Here is a 26,736-nt window from a genome sequence, read left to right as displayed (position 1 = left end):
ATGAATGTCCTGGGGCAGCCAACAAATGTCACCACACATTCCAGTGCCAACAGATGTTCAGGATGTTCAGCAGAGCAACAAAAGCAACAACACCAAACAAGCTCCTTTCCTCCATCCCACCCACTCACACTTAGAGACAGGCCATCTGGAGTCCTCGACTGCAGATTCTCATACTCATAGACAATGGGCCTAGACTTGCAGACATCGAACTTTGTCTTCCAGACTGACTGACTTAAGTCTTCAACCTTTGGGCCTCAGATTCCAGACTCACCAACTTCCGTCTTCAGTATCAACCCCAGGACTCGCCAACCTCGGACTTTGAACTCAAGGCTTCAAACTCCGGGCAAATACAGACCTCCAACCCCAGGACTCAGTGACCTGGGCGGGGGGGGAGAATGTAATATGTGACATGAATGTATGGAAGAGCAAGCCAATGATTGGGTACAACTGCTGACGGAACAAAGATTTAAGTTGTAGCACAGAGGCAAAATTCAAAAGGGTGAAGAATGCAGAAGTGAGGGTGTTTCATTTAAATGCATGTTGTTTCTGGAATAAGAAGGACGAACTCGTGGTGCAGTTAGAGATTGGTCAACATGACACTGTGGGCATCACTGAGTCATGGTTGAAAAAAGGTCGTAGTTGGGAGTTTAACATCAAAGAGTATACTTTGCATCAAAAGGCCAGGCAGGGTGGCAGGGCTAGGCAACTGTGGCTCACAAGGGAAGTTGAAGGCTGCATAAAAGCCAAGAAAAGGTGGTGGTGTGACTTTATTGGTAAGAGATGGAATTACAGCTTCAGAAAGAGGTGACGCAGGGTCAGAGAATGCCAAATCTTTGTCGATGGAGTTAAGAAACTGTAAGGGTAAAAAAAAATTATGGGAATGTGGGGTTGAGATTACAAAGGGGGTAGGAAAGGGCATGTAATAAGGATAATATTGTGGCGACCCATTTTCTAGCACCCACGAACCGGCTCACAAAACAGCGTGCGCAGGCAGAGGACTGGCCCCAAAAAGGGCGCCAGGCCATCTTCACCAGCAGGGGGAAAATCCCACACGCGGAGAGGGTCTGGGAATATACATTCCCCACAGCGGTCCCGCCCCAGGGAGGGCGGGAACGGTAAGGCTTTAAAGCAGGCCGCGAAGTTTGAATAAATCTCTTTATCGCAACTCCAACTCACCGACTCCGTGTGGGTATTCTAGCGCTGTGTGTAGCACACCGCTACATTTGGTGACCCCCGATGGCCCAAACGATATTTGGGCCAGAGATGACCGACGCCGCATCAGTTCACACAGTTTCGTTACAACTGCCAAGCTTTTGGCCGCTGAGACCCCGTCTGTGGTTTGAACAGGCAGAAGCACAATTCCACATCCGGCAGATAACCTCGGAGTCCACTCGCTACTACTACGTGCTGAGCTCTCTCAACCAAGAGACTGCTGCACAAGTTGAGGAGTTTATACAGTCGCCCCCGGAGAACGGCAAATACACAGCATTCAAAGCCCTGCTCATAAGGACTTTTGGACTCTCACGGCGCGAACGAGCACACCGCTTAATGCACCTGGATGGTTTGGGAGACAGGCCGCCGTCAGCATTAATGAACGAAATGCTGGACCTGGCTGAAGGACACAAATCCTGCCTCATGTTTGAGCAGGCGTTCCTAGAGCAACTGCCCGAGAACATACGCCTGCTGCTGTCCGACACAGATTTCAGCGACCCCCGGGAGGTGGCGGCCCGAGCAGATGTGTTGTGGAATGCCAAGAAGGAGAGAGGGGCATCCGTCGCACAGATCACCAAGCCGCGGGCCCAACGACAGACCAGACCAGGCCCGGCAGCAGAGCCTACAAAACCCGGCGACGGGAGTGAGGAGCCCAACGAACAATGGTGCTTCTACCACCAGCGGTGGGGCACAGAGGCCCGCCGCTGTAGACCACCCTGCAAATTCCCAGGAAACGCTACGCAGATCACTACGGCGGCTGGCCATCAGGACAGCCTCCTGTATGTCTGGGACAAGCAGTCCAGACACCGATTTTTGGTCGACACCGGAGCGGAGATCAGCGTTTTACCTCCAACGAGTTACGACACCCGCAACAGAGAACCGGGACCCACCCTGAGGGCCGCAAATGGCAGCACAATACAAACCTACGGCACCCGCACGGTGCGGCTACAGTTCAGCTCCAGCCGGTTCACGTGGGACTTCACACTGGCCGCCGTGGCCCAACCACTCCTGGGGGTGGATTTTCTACGAGCCCACAGCCTGCTGGTCGACCTGCAAGGGAAGCGACTAGTCCACGCCAAGACTTTTCAAACGTTCTCCCTGGGTGAAGCAAAGTTGCCAGCCCCACACCTGGACTCCATCACGCTGTCCAACGATGAATTCACCAGGGTCCTGGCGGATTTTCCATCAGTACTGACACCGCAGTTCACGGCAGCCATGCCCAGACACGGAGTACAGCACCACATCCCGACCCAGGGACCACCCCTCTACGCCCATGCTCGAAGGCTTCCCCCGGACAAGCTTCGACTGGCGAAGGAGGAGTTCAAGAAGATGGAGGAATTGGGGATCATACAACGGTCCGACAGCCCATGGGCCTCCCCCCTGCACATGGTGCCCAAGGCAATGGGGGGCTACAGACAATGCGGCGACTACCGCAGACTGAACGAGGCTACAACGCCAGACCGCTACCCTGTGCCGCACATTCAAGACTTTGCAGCAAACCTACACGGTGCAAGGATCTTTTCCAAGGTAGACCTTGTCCGGGGATACCATCAAATCCTGGTACATCCGGACAACATCCCCGACAACCAGATTGATTCCTGGGATGGCAGGACTTTCATATGAAGAAAGACTGGATGAACTGGGCTTGTACTCGTTGGAATTTAGAAGATTGAGGGGGGATCTGATTGAAACGTATAAAATCCTAAAGGGATTGGACAGGCTAGTTGCAGGAAGATTGTTCCCAATGTTGGGGAAGTCCAGAACAAGGGGTCACAGTTTGAGGATAAAGGGGAAGCCTTTTAGGACCGAGATTAGGAAAAACTTCTTCATACAGAGAGTGGTGAATCTGTGGAATTCTCTGCCACAGGAAACAGTTGAGGCCAGTTCATTGGCTATATTTAAGAGGGAGTTAGATATGGCCCTTGTGGCTACGGGGATCGGGGTATGGAGGGAAGGCTGGGGCAGGGTTCTGAGTTAGATGATCAGCCATGATCATAATAAATGGTGGTGCAGGCTCGAAGGGCCGAATGGCCTACTCCTGCACCTATTTTCTATGTTTCTATGTTTCTATGAAACAGCACTCATCACCCCGTTTGGACTTTTCGAATTCCTCCGAATGCCGTTCGGGCTAAAGAATGCCGCACAGACGTTCCAGCGGCTAATGGACGCGGTGGGACGCGACCTGGACTTTGCATTCATCTATTTGGACGACATCCTCATAGCCAGCAGTAGTCGTCAAGAGCATCTGTCCCACCTCCGCCAGCTCCACTCCCGCCTGAGTGAATTCGGCCTTACAATCAACCCAGCCAAATGCCAGTTCGGACTCGACACCATCGGCTTCCTGGGCCACAGGATTACTAAAGACGGGGCAACCCCTCTGCCCGCCAAGGTAGACATGGTCCGTCACTTCCCCCGACCCAACACAATCAAAGGCCTGCAGGAATTCGTGGGTATTGTGAATTTCTACCACCGTTTCCTCCCCTCAGCAGCCCGAACCATGCGCTCCCTGTTCACTCTGATGTTGGGTAAGGGCAAGGACATTACCTGGGACGAAGAGGCCGCAACCGCTTTCGTTAAAACCAAAGAAGCCTTGGCAAACGCCACGATGCTAGTGCACCCCAGAACGGACGTTCCTACTGCCCTCACGGTGGACGCATCCAACACAGCAGTCGGTGGAGTGCTGGAACAACTCATCGAGGGTCGCTGGCAACCCCTGGCGTTCTTCAGCAAACACCTACGACCACCTGAACTCAAATACAGTGCTTTCGACTGGGAGCTATTGGCACTATACCTGGCAATCCGGCATTTCAGGTACTTCTTAGAAGGTAGGCCCTTCACCGCGTTCACAGACTACAAACCGCTTACCTTTGCGTTCACGAAGGTGTCCGACCCCTGGTTGTCCCGCCAGCAGCGACATCTGTCCTAAATCTCCGAGTACACGACGGACATCCGGCATGTCTCGGGAAAGGACAACGTCATGGCGAATGCACTATCCAGACCTACCATACAGGCCCTGTCCCAGGGGGTGGACTATGCAGCACTGGCAGAGGCACAGCAGGCAGACGCTGAGATCCCCAGTTACAGGACTGCAGTCTCCGGTTTGCAGCTCCAAGACCTCCCCGTAGGCCCAGGTGAGAGGGCCCTACTGTGTGATATAGCTACCGGCCAACCCCGCCCCGTCGTCCCAGCAGCCTGGCGCCGGCGGGTTTTCAAATCCATTCACAACTTAGCGCACCCCTCCATCAGGACAACCGTCCGGCTGGTCGCCAACAGGTTCGTGTGGCATGGGCTGCATAAACAGGTCAGTGAATGGGCCAAAGCGTGCATGCAATGCCAAACGGCCAAGGTGCAGTGGCACACCAAGGCTCCGCTGCAGCGGTTCGAACCCACCCACCGGAGGTTCGACCACATTCATGTGGATATCGTGGGGCCCCTGCCAGTGTCGCGAGGAGTGCGGTACCTCCTAACAATGATAGACCGGTTCACCAGATAGCCAGAGGCAGTCCCGCTCACCGACACCACCTCCGAATCCTGCGCCCGAGCACTGATCGCAACCTGGGTAGCCCGCTTTGGGGTACCGGCCCACATTACCTCCGACAGGGGCGCCCAGTTCACCTCCAGCCTGTGGTCGGCTATGGCCAGCCTTTTAGGAGCGCAGCTACACCACACAACTGCCTACCACAGTCGAACGGACTAGTGGAGCACTTCCACCGTCACCTGAAGTCGGCTCTCATGGCCCGCCTGGAAAGGCCTAACTGGGTGGACGAGCTTCCCTGGGTTCTGCTCGGAATCCGCACGGCGCCCAAGGAAGATCTGCACACCTCGTCGGCCGAGTTGGTGTACGGCGCACCCCTGGTCATCCCAGGAGAGTTCATACCAGCCTCAAGGGGGCAAGAGGAAGAACCCACAGCAGTCCTGGACAGACTACGGGAGAGGCTCGGTAACCTGGCCCCCATACCCACTTCACAGCACGGACAGAGCCCGCCCTGCGTACCCAAAGACCTGCAGAACTGTAAGTTTCTTTTTGTACGACGGGGCGGACACCGGGCACCGCTACAGCGGCCCTACGAGGGGCCATTTAAGGTAATCAGGAACAATGGGTCCACGTTCGTGCTGGACATTGGGGGGAGAGAGGAGGTTTTCACGGTGGACCAACTCAAACCGGCCCATATGGACTTGGCGCAGCCGGTCCAGGCTCAGGCACCGCGGCGCAGGGGCAGACCTCCCAAACAGAGAGGCCGATCCAGACTGTGGACATTGGGGGAGGTATCGCCGGTTCTGGGGGGGGGGGGGTTATGTGGCGACCCATTTTCTAGCACCCACAAACCGGCTCATGAAACAGTGCGCGCAGGCAGAGAGCCGGCCCCAAAAAGGGCGCCAGGCCATCTTCACCAGCAGGGGGAAAATCCCGCTCGCAGAAAGGGTCTGGGAATATGCATTCCCCACAGCAGTCCCGCCCCAGGGAGGGCGGGAACGGGAAGGCTTTAAAGCAGGCCGCGAAGTTTGAATAAATCTCTTTATCGCAACTCCAACTCACCGACTCCGTGTGGTTATTCTAGCACTGTGTGTAGCACACCACTACAATATCATAATTGTAATGGAGGTTTTCAATATGCAAGGGGATTGGGAAAATCAGGTTGGTGTCAGATTGTAAGAGAGGGAATTTGTTGAATGCCTATGAGATGGCTTTTTAGAGCAGCTTGTGCTTGAGCCTTCTCGGGGAAAGGTTATCTTAGATTGGGTGTTGTGTAATAACCCAGATTTTATTGGGAAGCTTTATGTAAAGGAACCCTTAAGAGACAGATATCGTAATATGATTGAATTCGTACTGCAATTTGAGAGGGAGAAGCATAAGTCACATGTATCAGTATAAGGGAATTACAGAGGCATGAGAGAAGAGCATGCCCAGATGGATTGGACGGGGATACTGGTGGGGATGATAGCAGAACAGAGATGGCTGAAGTTTCTGGGAATAGTTCACAAGGCACAGAATAGATGTATCCCACAGAAGAACAAGTTCTCAAATGGCAGGGCAAGGCAACTGTGGCTGACAAGGGATGTTGTCTGCATAAAAGCCAAGAAAAGGGCATATAAGGTAGCAAAAGTGAGTGGGAAGTTGGATGATTGGGAAGCTTTTAAAATCCAACAAAAGGCAACTAAAAAGGCCAAAAGAAAGGAAAAGATGAAATATGCGGGAAAACCAGCCGATAATTATAAAGCAGGATACCAAAAGTTTTTCAGTTATGTAAAGAGTAAAAAGGAGGTGAGAGTTGATATTGAACCACTGGAAAATGATGCTGGTGAGATAGTAATGGGGGACAAAGAAATAGCAAATGAACTTAATAAGTACTTTGTTTCAGTCTTTACTGTAGAAGATACTAGCTGTATGCCAGAAGTCCATGAGTGTCAGGGAGCAGGAGAGAGTGCCACTGCTATTACAAAGGAAAAGTGCTAGGCAAACTCAAAGGTCTTAAGGTGGATAAGTCACCTGGACCAGATGGCCTACATCCTAGGCAATCTTCACCTAACCTAAGCAAACAACCCAAAGAGTGTCTAATATTGACTCTGCTGAGGATTAGTCAGGAACACACACAAATCCGCTTCATAAATGGCAGAAGAAACACATCACCTCCTGAACTAACCACACACCGATCTCTCAAAGCACCTGCTGCACCACCAATGACAAGAGTTTGCCGGTCCTACATTAACCCATCAGCCACCTCAGAATCCATAGAACTGGAATGAATCGAATCTTCCTCAACCCCAAGGAACTGCCTTTGAAGAAGATGAAAATGAAAATTCAAACCAGTCTCATAAAATTTAAAATCTTCACTCTGATTAGCACAAGAAGAATTATTGATAATACATGTTTTACAGGGACTCAGGGAAAAATGAAGTTTCAAATTTCATTTGGCAATTTTCCTCTCAACTTTGCCCATAGAGATATCCCCCTCTGTTCATTCTCCATCAATAGCAAGGACCAAAGTCAGAAATTAATTAATGCTTCCATTGATGACAAAACGATTACATCCAAGGTTTGCATTATTTTATATTTTTCAGGTGCAGAACTTTAACTCCTTTCACACTAGCATGGGTGTATAAAAACAAAGTAAATGCTAAACAGAAATATATTTTTTTTTCAGGAGCAATAAAAGCCAATAGATAAAGTGCTAAAACAATTTCTTCCCAGTCATCATTGATTTAGGATTGAGTTTTTTATGATTAAATATCGAGGATGTGAAACTATTGTCCATTACCAATGCTGAAGCAAAGATTTATTTGCAGAGATATATTCTCAGCTAAAACAGCATTGCATTTATTTGATCAATTCTCTCTCTCTCTCTCTCTCTCTCTCGTGATTACTATCCCTGGTAGCATTTGGAGCACTGGTATTTCTTAGTCCTTGCCACCTATTTCCAATGCTCAGCAAGGGTCCATGACATATAACCTTGTGAATCTATTATCTACCAACACCTCATGCTGGAAAGCAGCTTATTTATCTCCTGAAAATGTATATGTTATCTGAGTCATCTCATCCTATGCCTGCCCATCGAGAGGCACCTAAATATTCTGGTATTAGTGCATAAGCCACTTAGTCCATCAAGTCCGCTCTTCCATTCCATCATGTCTGATTTATTCTCCCCTTCAACTACATTCTGCAGTGGCATCTCAGTTTGCAAGATAATATTGTGTTTCTGGTTCCCTTGGTCTGCATTATCTCTCTTCATTACCAGAATAACATGACTGTCATAAAAAATAGTGCTGGGACAGAATCCCAACTTATAAAGTGAGACATTGGATATTGGGAATTTTTTTTTACGTCATTGTAGAAGATTATAATACTTGCAAAATCAAAAGAGTTTCTGTCTTCTTGCTGGGAAAATGAAGACAAGAGTTCATTAATTAATTGCCAATAGGGGAATCATGGAGAACCTGGACTCAGGAAGGGGCAGATTCTGATTTCCAAGCACATTTGGGTTTCCCTTCATGTTACATTTTAATCCCACAGGACACAATCTTTTAAAGCAAGGTCCCTAAGCATAATAAGCTTAGCCACCAGCCTGGCGGGAGCATTCTGGTGTACAATACAATTGTGAGTAAGGAGTCTTCATTCTTGAGTGATGGAACGGTGGAGGTCTCAGCACGAGAGGGGCAGTGGATGGAGGGAATCGTTATTTTGGAGATCTAGGGTAAGTGCCTGATAAGTATTTTTTAAGGAAGTAAGCTTTAACAATGGAGGCATAGGAGATTTATGAAAGGAGCACTGTGATGAAGGACTACTTACACATTAGTGTTGTGACGCGTCCAAATCAGGCTTCACTGCATCTGAGCTGCCAGATTTTCTAAGTGAACCGCCGCCAGTTAAACATAAAAGAGAATGTCTGTCTAGCCCCAGTGTAATATTTAAAAATTGGGGTACAGTGGTATACAATTGGTTGCCACACTGTAGAGGCCAGGTGTGTTTACGATTTTAGCCATTTTCCTTCTGACCCCAACCCATCTGCTTTTTGGAGATTAACATTCATCTTTAGATCTGGCGGGGAGGGGTGGTGGTTTGGAGTGTGGAAGTGACCACAGTGAGGTACTTGTCCAAGGAACAGTGGCCGAACTGATATTTTGACAATAAGATTAGTTTTTGGCCTGCTCCCACAAAGTGTGGGTGCAGAAGGGCATAGAGCCAATCTCTATACTACAAACTTCAATGACTGTGGTGTTAAAAGATCAGCATCTTCCCATTACCAGCTGTTGCATGATGTGATGAACTGTGCAAGTTAATCTATGCTTTGACCTTTGCTTACACTCTTCCGTTTTGCCAATTTTGATGACCCAGATGTTAGCAAACGAAATTCAAATTATAAAGTGGCCCTATTTTTTTTTAAAGAGTCACGAACAACATAATGCAAACTATACAAAGAAATCATAATAAACCCATGTATTTATTGAGATACAGCGCGAAGTACAAGCGGCGCCACCCACCAATCCCCCGATTTAATCCGAGCCTAATCATGGGACAATTTACAATGAACAATTAACCTACCATCCGGTATGTCTCTACATCGCGGATGGAAACTGAGGGACCTGGAGGAAACCCATGCGGTCACAGGGAGAACGTAAAAACTCCTTACAGGCAGCAGCAGGATTTGAACCCTGGTCACCTCTATTGTAAAGCATTGTGCCAACCACTACGCTACTGTGGCCCTCCCAGTCTTGATTTACAGCACTCCAACATATTCTATAGCTGTTCCTGTAGCAAAATAAGGGCATGCATTTCAGTATCTCCTCACATGCTTCTTTACTAGTATAGCAGGTGCATTAAAGCCAATGAGTTCATTTTGAGTAATTTCATGGTCACTTGAGCATGAGTGCTCCTATAAAGGGCAACATCATAGTCATCAAATAATCTGGGTTTTAGAAATAAAATTATTGAGAAATAAACACTGGTCCCAGGACACCTTGGATAACTGTACTCTGAGAAAGAACCACAGGATAGTTTACGAACACCATAACAGGCAAACAGGAACTTGATTTAATATCTCAACCAGGAAATAATACCACTCACAATGTAGCACTCTTTAATACTGCCCTGATGTGTCAATTTAACTTTTTGTGCTGGAATGTTAGTTAAACCCAAAGCATTCTGATGCAGATAGAAAAGTCACAGTTTACATTACTCATTATCGATAATCTCAAGCCCAGTCAAATACAATGTTCTTTAGAATTACAACTAATTAGATAGGACTTGAACATGGGATTCTTCTTTGAACTGTCTCATGTCCTTTAATGTCTCCTTTGTTTCTGAGTGTTCAGAAGTGTGGTATAACCTCAACAGAGTACAGTTTGATCAATTCTTCCTTGATCATTTTTTGCCAGTGTAGTTCAATCACTTTTGGATTAACTTAGTGTCATTTTGCAATGTATAGACCAGACAATTAAATACTTCAGTTTTGTAATTCTCTCTTCTCTGGCAATAATCAAAATTATAATTCCTAGAAGCATACATGCTTTGTATTGTCTGAAAACTTTAACCGAAATGAATGTACCTACAAGGGGGAAAAGTTACTTTTTACAGTGTATAGGACTATTGGGCCAAATTCGGTTTGACGATTTTCTTCAAAATGAAATACACACGTTGAAATGATTTGCAAACTATCCAATAATTTTATTTCCAAGCAAATAGTATAAGAAAACTCAAAATCAAAAAATATATATATAATAAAATGTAAAAGAAATATTGTAGTTGTCTACAATACTCTTGAAGTGGGTAATTCAATTAGTCTGTGCATTGTGCTTTTCAGTTACTTGTAATAGTTTATTACAAACTCCATCCAATTTCACACCAGCACAAGATCTTGTAGAAGATTAACTTGCAATCTTCCATAGTTATTGACATTCAGCAAATGTTTATGATTGTGTACACTCTCCTGATTAGCTCCACAGATATCAAAATCAGTATTATAGATCGCTCTCTCATACAGCTTTTTGTTAAGCAGAACATTCTCTGCAGATTCTGTACAAACAAGTCAAATAAGATTTCAAATGATACAGAAGTATACTGGCGTTTTACAAAAATTCAACTTTTCACCTCTCCACAGTACAAAATTTGACAATGGAATGTATCAGGTCTTTAACTCAAAGTAAAAAACCTTGCAGTTAATCCAAACGACCCATCTGATGACTCCAATTGGTAATTTAATATCGAGTTAAAACAGATTGTCCTAAAGGCTCAGCAAGTTTATCCAGTGGATCCTTGAATTATTCACACCAGGGAAGTTCCCAATTTGACGACATCAGAATTTGTGTTGATTTCTGACAAGTTCCTTATTGTGCAAGCATTTCAGCAGTGTTGAATAACCTGCTGATACCCAGCGTCATGGCTTGTGTTATCAGAACACATCTGTCATCCGTCAAGCAATATTGAACGTTGGAAGTAACGGCATCAAAAAAATCAATGATATATGATTTATCATATTAATAGTAAGAGCAAAAACTGATTTAGAGTAACACATTAACTATTAATAGTTGAGGAGTAAAGAATTATTACTTTATCCGTATGAATGTATAAGATGTGAAAATGATATGTTTTAATGGCTACACAACATTACAACTAAATTATTTGTCTTTATAGTAGGACTATCATTTTCTTACTCCCCATGGCTCAGTCATCAGATAGACATGAATTGAATAATGGCTCTATGATCATCAATGAGACACTTCTTCAGGCTCAGTATATTTAGGATAGAATGTAATGCACAGCTCATCAAGCTGTCAACAATTAGTAAGGTTAAACTTCATAATCTAACAGAGCAACTGGCATTTGAACAGTATATGAACTCAAACATGGCGTTCCATTGTGTTTCCAGGGGCATGCTGATCAGGATTCTACTCATTTTTTTTAATGAAAAGCATTCATCGGAAGGAATCCCCACCAAACTGTTTCCAAGAGGTTATCTAAAGGCATTCTAATGAATGCCTATTGAATCTCATGATATCTGCCATCTAACCTGCTGGTCAGGTGGCAGTTAAAGGTACTCCCACAGTTCAGCTAGACAGGGAGTTCCAGGATTTAGATCCATTAAAAGCACAAACCAGTTCAGGTGCATTACCTGGAAAGAAACTACAGGTAAATGTGTGCCAATGTACCTTGTCCTTCTAGGTGGTAGACATTATATATTGTAGGAGAAGCTGAGGGATTTAACTACATGGTATTTTGTTGGTGACACGTGCTGAAGCCATGAGGTGACAGCAGCAGGGGTAATTATGGTTTCGGGTGCTAGATGGGGCCAATCAAAAAGTTTGATTTGTCCTGGGTGGTATCAAACTCTGAGTGTTGTTAGTTTCACTCATCCAGGCAAGCAGAAAGTATATCACACTCCTGAATTGCCACAGATATCAGACTCACTTATTACAGAATACCCAGCTTTTAACCTGTTGTGGCAGGTTAAGCTTCTGGTCATTGTAATCCCCCATCTCTTCCCACCCTTCTCATCAGGAAACTGATAGTGGGAGTTTTGTTTATGGTCATGCTACTTATTGTATGTCAAGGGTAGATGATGCGACTCCGTTTAATTGGAGATTAGCAAAGTATGACTCACATGCTTCAGGCCACCTGCCGGCCCATACCTGAAAGTTATCTAGACTTTAGTACACACATGCATGCACTGCTCCCTCTGGATTCAAACCATAATTAAGTAATTGAGCTAGACTAGGCTGGCGTTTCAGAGTTACACTGAGAGAATGCTTCTTTAGAAAAGAGAAGCTGAAAAAAAGGCTCCATCTCAGTGTTCGGATGAACAATTTGAGCTTTCCCATTGTCTGAACCAGCATGACTATACAATTAACAATGCAAAACAGGACAATTTCAATTTCTGTGTATGATACTGTTGGGCAAGTTGGGAAGAGGAATAGGGCTTGTTTTGCTGTTATTGTTTTGTCACTTGTTGTGTTCTGTTTTGTTGTTTTGTTTTGTTCTGCTGAGCATTGTGGCCATGCAATATTGGTCAGAACAATGTCTCTTTACATCTTAATTTAAAATGCTCTTGACATTTGACTAACAGAATATTCTGAGAGATTTTCCTCAATGATCTAGTTGATGGTACACTTATCAGAAAATCAAGCAAGTTGGAACTTGCATATATATAAAAACACATACTGTTTTCTGCCCATTTAGATTAAAAGAATTATGTGATTAAAGATCATATTTACACTATTCTGATCGTGTGGTTCACTTTTTCAAATGAAAATGTGCATTATTCTTTGTCGACAAGCTTGGTTATAAACAACATTGCTTCTCCATTCAATATACTGCATTGAACTGAATTCCGATTGTTTTAACATTTTGATCATTTGAGGTCAGCTATTGATGTTGCAGCCCAGCTGTCTATGTGATAAGCAAACCAGGGCGTGGTAATATGGAGAGAAAGCTGTTGCCCATGCAGCTGATGAATCCAAAGGAACGGCAGACACCAATACAGTTTGGCACCAGCGGCATCGCAGGAATTGCCAGTCAGTATTGAACTCAATGGGGGACTGCATTAGCGACTCCAGCTCCAGAATTTTCCTCAGGATTTATGCCCAAAGCCTTCCCCATGAGTGGGTATAGTGATTCCTTCCCCTTGAGTGGGTACAGCTAGATCTATTAGAATGCCATTTAACGTTTCATTTAAATGACATTCTAATAGGTCTGAAATTCTCAAATTGCATCATAATGTCCTTGTAAAATATTCCAAGATGACATTATATAGCACTTTAAAATGATGGATTATGTTGGCTGACAGCTATGATTCTGTTCTACCTTCTACAAGGTCCTCAAACAAGCATGCAGCCCATTAAAGTTCTACCTTCTACAAGGTCCTCAAACAAGCATGCAGCCCATTAAAGTTCTACCTTCTACAAGGTCCTCAAACAAGCATGCAGCCCATTAAAGTGCACCCATTTAAAAGAACTTAAAAAAACACACAATTTCAACCAATTCTATGTAAAGTAACCTAAGAGGTAACATAACCTATAAAAAAAGCTATCTAAGTTAACAGATTGCATAGATACAGTTGCAAGAAAAAATTAGTGAACCCTTTGCAGTTACCTGGTTTTCTGCATTAATTACTCATAAAATATGGTCCGATCTTATTCTAGACAAAATAATAGACAAAAATAGGACATACATGGTAAATGGTAGGGCATTGAAGAATGCAGTAGAACAGAGGGATCTAGGAATAATAGTGCATAGTTCCCTGAAGGTGGAATCTCATGTGGATCGGGTGGCGAAGAAAGCTTTTGGTATGCTGGCCTTTATAAATCAGAGCATTGAGTATAGGAGTTGGGATGTAATGTTAAATTGTACAAATTTGGAATATTGTGTACAGTTCTGGTCACCGAATTATAGGAAAGATGTCAATAAAATAGAGAGAGTACAGAGAAGATTTACTAGAATGTTACCTGGATCTCAGCACCTAAGTTACAGAGAAAGGTTGAACAAATTGGGTCTTTATTCTTTGGAGCGTAGAAGGTTGAGGGGGGATTCTATTGAGGTATTTAAAATTGTGAGGGGGATAGAGTTGACGTGGATAGGCTTTTTCCATTGAGAGTAGGGGAGATTCAAACAAGAGGACATGAGTTGAGAGTTGAGATGGCCTGTTTCCGTGCTGTAATTGTTATATGGCTAAACACAATCTGCCTAAACTAATAACACACAAATAATTGTACTTCTCATCAATACCGAGTGCACCATTTAAACAATCACAGTCCGTGTTCAAAAAAGTATGTGAGCCTTCGACAAAAGCTATTTGGAGTCAGTTGTTCCAATCAATGAGATGAGATTGGAGGTGTGGGTTGTGGAGGTGCCCTGCCCTATAAAAAAGACACACAAAGTCAAGTTACTGACAGAGCTTGCTCTCAAGAAAAATCTCTTTATGTGCACTATGTGTCGATCAAAACATCTTTCAGAGGACCTTAGAAGAATTGTAGAGGTGCATGAAGCTGGAAAAGGCTACAAAAGTATTTCTAAAGACCTGAGTGTTCATCAGTCCACAGCAATTGAACGTCTCCAAATGGAGGAAATTCAGTATTATTATTCTACCTAGGAGTGGGCATCTGCAAAGATCACACCAAGAGCACAACATGCAATGCTGAAGGAAGTGAAAAAGAACCCAAGGATATCAGAAAAGGACCTGCAGAAATCTCCAAAACTTGCTAAAGTCTCTGTTCATGTGTCCATTATGAGAAAAGCACGGAACAAGAATGGTGTTCATGGAAGGACACCATGGAGGAAACCACTGCTCTCCAAAAAAAACCATTGCTGCATGTCTCAAGTTTGCAAAGACCACCTGGATGTTCCACAAAACTTCTGCAACAACGTTCTGTGGACAGGTGAGACAAAGGTTAAACTTTCTGTCAGAAATGCACATTGCTATGTTTGGAGGAAAAAGGGCACTGCATACCAACACCAAAATCTCATAACAACTGCAAAGCATGGTGGAAGGAGCAGAATCGTTTGGGGCTGCTTTGCTGCCTTGGGGCCTGGACAGCTTGCAATCATTAAGGGAACAATGAATTCAAAACTGCATCAAGAGGTTTGACAGGAGAATGTTAGGATAGCAGCCCATCACCTGAAGCTTAATAGAAGTTAGATGATGCAACAAGACGATGATCCAAAACACAAGAGTAAATCAACAACAGAATGGTTTAAAATGAAGAAAAATTCATGTTTTGGAATGGCCAGGTTAGCGTCTAGTCCTTAACCCAATTGAAATGCTGTGGCATGACCTGAAGAGGGCTGTTCATGCAAGGTATCCCAGAAATATTGATGAAGTGAAACAGTTTTGTATGGAGTAATGGTCTAAAATTCCTCCAACCCGATGTGCGGGACTGATCAACAGTTACCGGAAAAATTTGGTTGAAGTTATTGCTGCACAAAGAGGTCACACCAGTTACTGAAAGCATAGGTTCACATACTTTTTCCAACAAATACGTGTAATATTGGATCATTTTTCTCAATAAGCAAATGAACAAGTGCAATCTGTTTTGTGTTATTTATTTAATCGGGTTCTCTTTATCTAGTTTTAGGACTTGCGTGAAGATCTGATCACACCTTAGGTCATGTTTGTGCAAAAAGAGAAGGTCCTAAAGGGGTTCACAAACTTTCTAGCACCATTGTATGTTTAGTTTTGTACTAAATGACTGCTACAAAACCTGCCTTACATTTAAGTTGTCAACTCAATTAGTTCAATTATAAAACCTGTAAAAGGACAGTACGTGCCGGATAAAAGTAAACATTCCATTCTTATTACTCTTGTATAGTCACATTGTCTGTTCATAATGTATCAGAGATGAGCCTTTTTTCTCTCCTTGAATGAACAATAGAAACTCCTCTGTCTGTCCCTTTCCTTTGTGTCAGCTATAGAACAGCCAGCATGCCATTAGTGGTATTATTACATTACCTTTGAAAGAACATTTGAGAGATTAGCTGAATATAAACAAAACAAATTCAATTTTTTTGAATCATCACATTAAACAGATAGAAATGAATTCAATCACCAGAGGCAGATGCATTAGGAACATTTAGAAAAAACTCTTGGCTGATAGAAAAATGGAGGGCTATGTAGGAAGGAAGGGTCAGATTGATCTTAGAGTAGGTTAAAAGGTCAACACAACACTGTAGGCCAAAGAGCCTGTACTGCAGTCGTCTATGTTTTATGCTAACAAGTTTTATGGCGGTCAATGCTGATTAGCCATCCACAATGACTTATTTAAAGGTACTGTACAGCCCAGTAACAGGTTCTCCCGGCCCATCAAACCTGCATCTCCCAATTACACCCATTGACCAATTAACCTACCAACCCGTACATCTTTGGAATGTAGGAGGAAACTGGAACACCTGAAGGAAACCGAAACCCACACACAGTCACAGGGAAACTGTACCGGGGATATTGGCCTGGGTCGCTGGCATTGTGTAGAAACATAAATAGATGATTATGATTTTATATGAAGTTCACTTCACTATCAAATATAACATAAAGGTTGCAAAGAGTCTGGGGTTTACTGTCAAGTAATTGTAGGAAACAGACTTAATAGCAGATAAGGAATACAGCGGCTACAGTCTTTCCAATATGTATTTGGACAAATTTCTGCTCCTCCACTACTAAATGTTGGGGCAACCTGTTTCATTATTCAGAGATAAAGGAATTATCAAGAGAGGTGGTCATGAGGTAGAACTGGATGTTTTGATGTACATATGGAAATTGGACTAGAGCATACATTAAGTGCCCTAGGCCATATCTCTCATGGTGCCTATAAATGTCACCCCCATCATAAGGTCCTGTATGGTGTCAGCGCCCTGAGGAACACACCAGAACAGACTAAGCGCCATCCACCTCAATACTTTAAAAAATACAAACTCCTGGTTTAGCAATAGCCAAATTTTTCAAGGACTATGCATGCTCTTGAAATATGTTCAAAGCAATTAAAAGACATAAGCACATTTAAAATACCTAAGAATGATGATAAACAAAACAAAGTAAATACAATTGATTAAAAATACAAATTACCCCATTCTTACATAGTCCCCTCATATTTCTCTCTCCTTATTAAAATTAAATGGTATTCCTGATTTAGGACCTAACCTGGTACAGGTTCAGTAAACTAATTTGCTTGTGCATTGTTGGTTCTTCTGCAGGACTCCATGGGTGGGCAACACCAGAGCAGCCATCAATTGAAAGATAACAATGGCCAGCAAGTCCAGGGCTCCTGTAGCCTAGAATGAACTTGGAGAAGCTTTTGAAAAATATTTCTAACAAATTGGTATGGAATTGTGGTTTCTTTCCAACAGTTCCAGACTATTTTGTTTGCCAAGTTCTGGTCCTTTTGGGCATGATACATGTCTGACAACTCTTGGTTTTGGTCCAAATCTGGTGTTGAGTTATCCTAGCCATGTAATAGTTGGCCAGAAAGGGAGATGTTATAATAAATGTACATCCGCTGCCAACGTTCAAGACAGAGTGTCTTATGATCCCCATTAGATTTCAAATATCTGTCTCAGGTCATCTTATTTAAACAGATGGCTTTGCTGGAGCGAGTATTTCAGTTTAATGACATGCTTAGATTATATTTTTTTCATGAATCTAACAATAAACATCAGAAAATGCTGAATTGCTGTCAGATGACTGAATTAAATCAATTTGGAGAATGCATTGTAAGGTTTCAAATGGCAGTTATCCTGAAGTGAGTCCATTTCATTGGCACACAATTTATTATTGCCAATCTGTTCCCAAGAGAAACCTTGAAAAGTTTTGACTACTGTTCTGACTCTTCATTTATGACTTTAAATGAATCTGCTTGTTCAGAATTTGCGGGGCTCAGACCAAAGACGGCCATTTTTTTTATAATCTTCTTAGTCTTGGCTCAAATGCTGGGTTACATTTCACAAGGAGGGTTATTGCGTGGCTGTTCTCAAGCTGGAATTAGTGGCAAATTTTCTCTGTCATGACTTTCTGTTAGAAAGAAAAAGAACAAAGCATTTAGTTTCTTCACATGGAAAAAAAAGAGTATTGTTAGAGTTCAGTAAAATTTTAAAATACATTGATTTTCCTGAACAGCCAGACTGCAAAATAGGGCAACTAGAAATCCCAAAGCCAAAGTTATTGTAGCATAGACAACATCAGCAGCATCATCTTTCATTTATGTTATTCTCTCAACGTGGGAAGACTTCCCAAGGTGAACAATATAATTAATGACTGTAACCTTTCCATTCCACCCATCATGATTTTAGACTGAAGCAGGCTAAAAACCCTGAAAATTTTAACAATCCACATGTAGAAAGTGATGTACAAGTTTAGCAGTTGATTGCAATTTCACTACATCAAGGAAAGCAAAATACTGTACTTCTAAAAATTTGCAGAATTTAGGTGAAAATAAATCATAAAATGTTAAAGAAATAGATAAAATACAACTTAGCCCAAACTACCTCTTGTATGCTATACCTATGGCAGCAATTCCATTATTACATAGAATATGTTCAATTTTTGTTGATCACATTGATTAATCTTCTGAAGGAATATGAAGTATCTATTGAAATCTTTTGTAACAGATCTGTATTTCAAGCACTGGTTGATACTAACACAGATATTAGATTTAGTCAAGTTGACTGTTTCCTCCTTTATAATTTTTCCCCTATTAACTGTGACTCTAAAAAGGGAACTCTTCACTTGATATACATCTTATTTAAGAATTAATCATTGATTGATTAATTCTTCACTTTACTGCCATCTAATAAAATCTTACAAATATTATTGACTCAGTTTGGGATTTTGTGCTCTATTTTGTCAGACAGGTTACCAACAGGAGTTTATCCTGCAGTTTGTTTTTTGTAGCAATTGAACAATCTAATATTTTCTAATATAATCATTTGAAGAAAAAATATCAATATGAAACTTAAGGAAACACTTAATTTTGTTCTTTTTTCATTCTCTACTTCATTAGAAATTTGAGGAGATTTAGTATGTCACCAAAGACTCTTGCTAATTTGTATAGATATACAGTGATTATTCTGACTGGTTGCATCACAGTCTAATATGGCGTCTCCAATGCACAGGATCACAAGAGGCAACAGGGCACTATAGACTCAGCCAATCCCATCACAGGCACAACATTCCCCACCATCAATGACATGTTTAAGCAGCAGTGCCTCAAAGATCAAAGTTCAAATTAAATTTATTATCAAAGTACATACAACCCTGAGATTCATTTTCTTGTGGGCAATCACAGTAAATACAAGAAACACAATAGAATCCACGAAAGCAGCACACACACACAAAATGGAAGAGAAACGCAGAAGGTCAGGCAGCATCTATAAAAAGAGTAAACAGTCGACGTCTCGGGCCAAGACTCTTCATCAGGACTGAGAGGGAGATCTTCCTCTTTACTGTCAGATTTCTGAATGGTTCATGAACCCGTGAACTCTATTTGTCTTTTGCATTATTTTATAATTTAATTATTTTTATGCCTTGTATGGCACTACTGTTGCAAAATAACACATTTCATGGCATATGTCAGTGATAACAAACATGATTCTGATATAGTATCCTTTCCAGATCTGGATATGAGCTCCTTCAGGTTTCTGCTATGATATGCTTCCAGCCTTATTTTCCCCTTGTAAAATATTTCACCAGCCTATTGCAGAGTATGGAGTTGTTTATTAAAAATGGAAGGACAGTTTTCTCTCCCTCCAGAGATGCTGCCTATGCTGCTGAGTTCCTTTAGTACTTATGTGCTGCTCCAGATTCCAGCATCTCTTGTGCTTTCAACTCAAATGGAAATGTCAGCCTTTGAAGCATGTTGAATATGTAATATTCCAAGCAATTCATCTGCAATGGAAGATTATTCCATTGATTTCTAACATTAACATTCAAAAATGTAGTTTCAGTGATCATAATCTTCAATAATGAGATATTTAAACTTGCTTTCCTTAGATACATATTATTCCACCTATTTTCTGTAATCGCATGCCTGCCCCATTCTGCTCTTTGCAAACACTAGAAAAGACACAGAATAAATGCCATGATGACTAACTCTAAACCTCATTATAATAGAATTAGAGATGAGGATTCTAATTTGTTAATTATAATAAAGGTTTCTGGTCTGTCTCCACTGTTCCAAAATGTACATCGCTAGCTGCCACGTAAAGGACTGGTGCATATATTAAGAGACCAATGTACTGGGGGAAGTTTGCAGCATGCATTGCAAATTGAAATTTGGAATAATATTAGGAGTAAAAAAATTTTTTTTTTAATTTTATTTTTATTTGGATAAGGTAGTCACAAGTAATACACAAACTTTTTTTAACATATATAACCTTTTCCATTTTTTATGTGAGTAAATCTACATTAATTTGTACATTCACAAGTGCACATTGAGATAATATAGAAAATAATTAGGCACTCGATAGACGTTTGTGCAATTGTAATTCCACTCTATTAATCTAAATAATGATAATAGTTGTTATAAAAATATTAATAATAGTGGTTGAATACTAATTTCCATGTATCTCTTCTGGTCCATTTCTTTCTGGTCCAAAATTTCCCCAGATCTTTTCTTTACTTGTGTTAATTCCACATTTTCCAAAAAAAAAGAGCAGTAAACATTCGAGCCAAGGGTGCTCTATTACTATGTTGGTGAGAAAAACAGTATAAACCATTAGGGGAGTTATCTAAAGTCTGCTCATTCTGGGGTTATAAATTCAATCCATTTATTTTATAAAATTTGATAAAATTTTTCCTTTTGAATTTTCAGAGAGTAGGTCATCTTTTCCATTTTAAATATTTCCAAAATGATTTCATGCCAATCTTCTAATGTAGGTGACGTTGGATTTAACCACTTTCTGGTGGTTGATTTCTTACTTGCCACTAAAAGGGCCTGCAGCAGCTTTATATCTTTCTTCTGTTCCAAAAACAATACATGCCCCAAGTAGAGAGTCTCAAAGTTCAGAGGTATCTGAGTCCTAAATACTTTAACTAATGTGGGAGTAAGAATTTTCAAAATTGAGAGACATCACTCCTAGGGTACCCCAGACATCACTTCCTTATATTCATCTGTTTATTATTTATATTAATGACCTAATGGAAGGAACAAAATTTAAGATCTGCAAGCTTGTCAATCATATGAAAATGGGTGGAAGGGTTTGTTGTCATCAGGGCATTAATTTCTGCAACGGGTTGTATGCATTTTGAGTAACTGGGAAAAGATCTGTTAAATGGAGCGTAATATGGGGAAGTGTAAGGTCATGGACTTGGGAAGAAGAATCAACAGGCAGACTGTTATCTAAGTGGAGCGAGACCACAAAGGAATAAAGTTCAGCGGTACACAGGTGTTCTAGAGCATAAATCACAAAGAAAAGTAGGAAGATCCAATGAGTAGTTAAGAAAACAAATAAAAAGTTAGTCCTTATTGTGAAGGTGTTAGAGATTAAGAGTACTAAGTTATAGTTGCACTTGTACAGAGTGTTGGTGAGGCCACATCTGGAATACCAGGCACAGCTTTGGCTCCCTTACTAAAAATGGATACAAGAACCCAAGATATAGGAGCAAAATTAGGCTATTTGGCTCATTGGGACTTCTCCGTCATTTCATTATGGCTGATCCATTTACCATCTCAGCCCCAATCTCCTGCCTTCTCCCCCATATCCCTTATCAAGAATCTATCAACCTCCACCTTAAATACACGTAAAGACTTGGCCTCCACAGCCCCCTGTGGCAACAAATTCCACAGATTCACCACACTTTGGCTAAAAGAAATTTTTCCTCATCTCCATTCTAAAAGAATACCCCTCTATTATGAGGCTGTGTCCTCTGGTCCTAGCCTCCCACCATGGGAAACATCCTCCCTACATCCACTCTATTGAGGCCTTTCAATATTCAATATATTTCAATTAGGTCACCCCCCCAGTCTTCTGAATTCTAGTGAATACAGACCCAAAGCCATCAAACAATCTTCATGACAAGCCATTCAATCCTGGAATCATTTTTGTGAACCTCCTTCAAACCCTCCCCAGTATCAGCACATCTTTTCTAAGATAAGAGGCCCAAAACTGTTCACGGTACTCCAAGTGAGGTCTCAGCAATGCTTCATACAGCCTCAACATAACACCTTTGCTTTTATATTCTAGTCCTCTTGAAATAAATGCTAACATTGTATTTGCCCTCCTCACCACCGACACAACATGCAAATTAACCTTTAGGGTGTCCTGCACAAGGACTATACTATAGCATTGGAGGCAGTTTGAAAGAAAATATAGTGGAATGAAAGGGTTATCTTATCAAAAGAGGCTAAACAATTTGGGACCATCTACCTTTGAGTTTAGTAGAATGAGGGTGACCTTATGCAAACATACAAGATCTTAAAAGTGATTCTAGGATAGATGTTGAGATGCTTTTGCTGGTGAGTCATATCAAAGGGGGCACAACAAAACAAAGGGCCTGCCATTTTAAACTGTGGTGCATAGAAATTCCCTTTCTCAGAGGGTAGTGAATCGCTGGAATTCTCTGTGGTGGAGGCCAGATCATTAGATGTATTTGAGGTAGAGATGGATAAATATTTGAAAGGTCAAGGAATTGAGGGCTACACAGAAGTTGCACAGAAGAGGAGCCAAGGACAGCAAAGGATCTTGCTGAATGATGGACAGGTCTCAGGGGTGAGTGGGTCCCTCCTGCTCTTGTGTCTTTGTGTTCTCTCCTGATTCAATTTGTCATAAAGCCTTACTGTGAGTAAATGATGGTGGATAGTGGGTGGCACATTCCAAGAAATTATTCATTGGTGCTTTGAAATACTCTGACATTCCTTTAGTTTTCATTAAGATGAGTTGTGACCAAATGGAATGATTTTTGAATGTAAATTTGGCTCAGCATTTTCAAATGGCCATTTATAAAGAAAAATAAACTCAAATTAAGATCTGCAATGAAGAGGGTTAATTTTGATAATGATAATACTGTCAAAAGGCAACATTAAGTGGAAGTGGTAAGTGAAGTATAATGGGCAGCTAATTTGACATCCCTTGCTTTATTCCCTCATCTAGTGCCGTTGTTATGGTCTATGAGTTTAAAGAACCAGAAGCATAAAATTTAAATGTTAGAGTCATCAATTAAAAGGGGTAAAGTCCTCCCCACCATTGAGCACATTGACAGGGAGTGCTATCACAGGAAAGCAACATCCATCAGCAGGGACCCCCACCAACCAGCTCATGTTCTCTTCTCACGGCTGCCATCAGGAAGAAGGGACAAGAGCCTCAGGTTCAGGAATAGTTATTATCCCTCAGACATCAGGCTCTTGAACCAAAGGGGATAACTTCACTCACCCCCCATCACCGAAATGTTCCCACAACCAAAGGACTCACTTTCAAGGACTCTTCATCTCATGTTCTCAATATTTATTGCTTATATACTTAGCATCATTTCTTTCTTTTGTATTTGCACAATTTGTTGTCTTTAGCACACTGGTTGAGTGCCCTGTTGGTACAGTCTTTCATTGATTGCATTATAATTATTATTCTTTAATGGATTTATTGAGTATGCCCACTAGAAAATTAATCTCAGGATTTTATATGGTGACGTATATATACTTTGATAATAAATTTACTTTGAACTTTGATCAATTAGTTGGTGCTGAACAGAACTACTAACTTATTTTTCCAACTTCTCAATAGATTTTTGCCCAATTCATTATCCTTGTGGTAGTTCAAAATAGTTGTAAAATTACAAGAGTATTGCATTTAGCTATAAGATACTTATCTAAGCAATTTTATGTTTAACATATTTATTCTGTCAGTGGGATTATGAATGTCACTACATCGTGGTTTTTGTTTCTACTATTGATTACATATTCAGAGTCTTATTTTGTTGTCCTAACAGATTAACTCTCTTGTCTGTTTAGAACTGAACTGAGGGAAATAACAATAAAGGATCCTTTCTGCGATCTACCGAGAGAGAGAGAGAGAGAGAGAGAGAGAGAGAGAGAGAGAGAGAGAGAGAGAGAGTGATGAATTATGCAAAAAGAGATCAGAATATTAAGTGTGGCACTCCCCTCAGTAAACATTGAATTCACATATGGATTCAGAGAATTTAATGTTTGCTCTGCTTTAGTTGTCTATTACAGAACACCTCATTGACAGTGGAAATATCCAGTAATTTTGGAACCTTGCATAACTGATTTATGCCTAAACCTCTAAGGGCACGCTCAATTGTAGGAGCCACTTCAGATCCAATCAAAGGTGTATTTGTTCATCTTGTAACACACATCAAAGTTGCTGGTGAACGCAGCAGGCCAGGCAGCATCTCTAGGAAGGGATACAGTTGACGTTTCGGGCCGAGACCCTTCGTCAGGACTAACTGAAGGAAGAGCTAGTAAAGAGATTTGAAAGTGGGAGGGGGAGGGGGAGATCCCACTTTCAATCTCTTACTAGCTCTTCCTTCAGTTAGTCCTGACGAAGGGTCTCGGCCCGAAACGTCAACTGTACCTTTTCCTAGAGATGCTGCCTGGCCTGCTGCGTTCACCAGCAACTTTGATGTGTGTTGCTTGAATTTCCAGCATCTGCAGAATTCCTCATGTTTACGTTTTTGTTCATCTTGTAAGTCTTTTTTTTACAATTGCAAGTCACTGCTGAATACCAAAAACCATCAAGTGCTGCAGGGCTATCCCATCGGAGAGTTGCTCATAACGATGCATTATTGAGTTGTCACCTGGACTCGTTGCATACCATTGTGCTAAGTGGGTGCATGATCCAAAAAAAAGAGTGAGTGATTGCCTTGCATGTTTTCATTATGATTGCAAGACGCTGTTGGACATTAGTAACATAGAAAACCGCCAGGTCGTTTCACTAGCGAGATCGACAGCCAGGGAGCTGTGTTGCCTTAGTTGTGACAAGGATTAGGACTAGGCTTAGGCCACAGTATTTCTTGTTACAGCCATCCAGGGGTGGAGAGCCGAGGTGGTGTGGGGAGAGAGCTGCTGGGTGCCCTGAAACCAATACTGGGTTGGAGATTGGCCTCTTCTGTCCATGCTGTGCTCCAGTGTTTGCTCAGTACTGCCCTCTGGTGTTTTATCAATGGAAGAATAAACTGGACCGGGACAATCTACAGCCATACCACTCAAGGACTTGGGCTATATATTTTTTCTTTGTGATTGTACGGTCTTCTGAAATTGTAACCATAAGTACTTTTGCAATATGTACTTAATGCAGTGTGCTGTTAGCAATGTGTTTTGCAACTTGGCCCCAGAGGAACACTGTTTTGTTTGGCTATATTAATTGTATGGTTGAATGATAATTAAACTTGAACTTGAAACTGCTGACAATTAGAGCCATGAAGTAAAGCAGGAGGAGCATTAAAAATTTAAAAGATGCAACCTTGGTGTGCCATCTCTGCGCATCTTTCATTGTTAATCATCTAATGTAACTTTACACCTTAGAGCACCAGTTGCTTCACTGGATATGTAGATTCTACTGTTGCGCTCCAAATGACATTACTGCCTGCATAATGTCAGTTCTAATTTGTTCCCAATGGTTCCACATCTTCAACACTAGAAAGGGACTTGGCCATCATCCAAAATCATTGTCATACCCTGTCGTTTTAATGCGACTGTTCTCAAGTAGATCAGAGGAATTCATTTATTCTTACATTGATTCATAAAGTTTAAACCTAAAGAGAAACTTTTAACAAAGGCATTCAAATGGGGTAATTAGAAATAGTAAAATTTAGAAATCATCGGAAAATATCTGAACCTTGTAGGACAAATATTGAAGCAATATTATCAAGATTATTATTATCAAGAGTAATTTCCATTCTGGAAATAAAACCAGACACATATAAACACAAGAGATCATGCAGATGCTGGAAATCTTGAGCAGCACACTCAAAATGATGCAGGAACTCAGCAAGTCAGGCAGCACCAATGGAGAGGAATAAACAGTTGACGTTTCAGGCCAAGACCCTTCATCAATTTTGTTAAGAATTGTAAAATACAGGGTGTAAATGAATTGAAATTTTTTAAAAAAGATTTGAATGAAGATACTGTAGATTTTGCAATTATTTTGAGTTTCTTTACTTCTTGGAAATATTTCTGAGAGCATTCAGAAAGGAGCAAAGGTCCATTTATCCACTGCTTCAGTGAGAGAGAGAGAGAAAAAACCACCTTAAGTTCTGGGACTTTGTGGTTAAAAAATAATCACAGAAACGGCTGATTAGCCTGAAAGTCACAGGAGTTTTCTTTTATTGACCACAAATACCTCCAGAAGTACATCTTATACAATAGTATGGCTACTAATCTGACCTTAGAAAGGCTACAACAAGGTATAATGTTAATGCAATAGTCTTTAATTTATCTTCATGCTAATTAGGATCACTGCTTTTTGCCTAGTGTCCATCTTATTTTGACAGCAATCCACGGTCTCTGTACCAAAATCAAATATTTTCATTAGGTTCAATGAAACAAATTTAAGAATATTTCCGTCAAGAAAATGACGTGCAAATGAAGAAAGTAACACAAATT

The 26,736-nt window shown here is 41.7% G+C and overlaps 1 protein-coding gene across 1 annotated transcript in view; it reads right to left on the bottom strand.

Moving 5' to 3' along the window:
* Nucleotides 1–10,348: 10,348 nt before the first annotated feature.
* Nucleotides 10,349–26,736, bottom strand: part of LOC140205827 (MOB kinase activator 3C-like) — a 55,777-nt gene continuing 39,389 nt past the window's right edge. The window contains exon 4 of the mRNA XM_072273576.1: nt 10,349–18,194. Within this exon, the coding sequence (XP_072129677.1) occupies nt 18,165–18,194 (30 nt within the window). The 3' untranslated portion in view covers nt 10,349–18,164. The remainder of the gene's footprint in view (nt 18,195–26,736) is intronic.

This window comes from Mobula birostris, chromosome 12, assembly GCF_030028105.1.
Source record: "Mobula birostris isolate sMobBir1 chromosome 12, sMobBir1.hap1, whole genome shotgun sequence".
Classification (NCBI taxonomy): domain Eukaryota; kingdom Metazoa; phylum Chordata; class Chondrichthyes; order Myliobatiformes; family Myliobatidae; genus Mobula; species Mobula birostris.
This window is presented reverse-complemented; position numbering and strand designations above follow the sequence as displayed.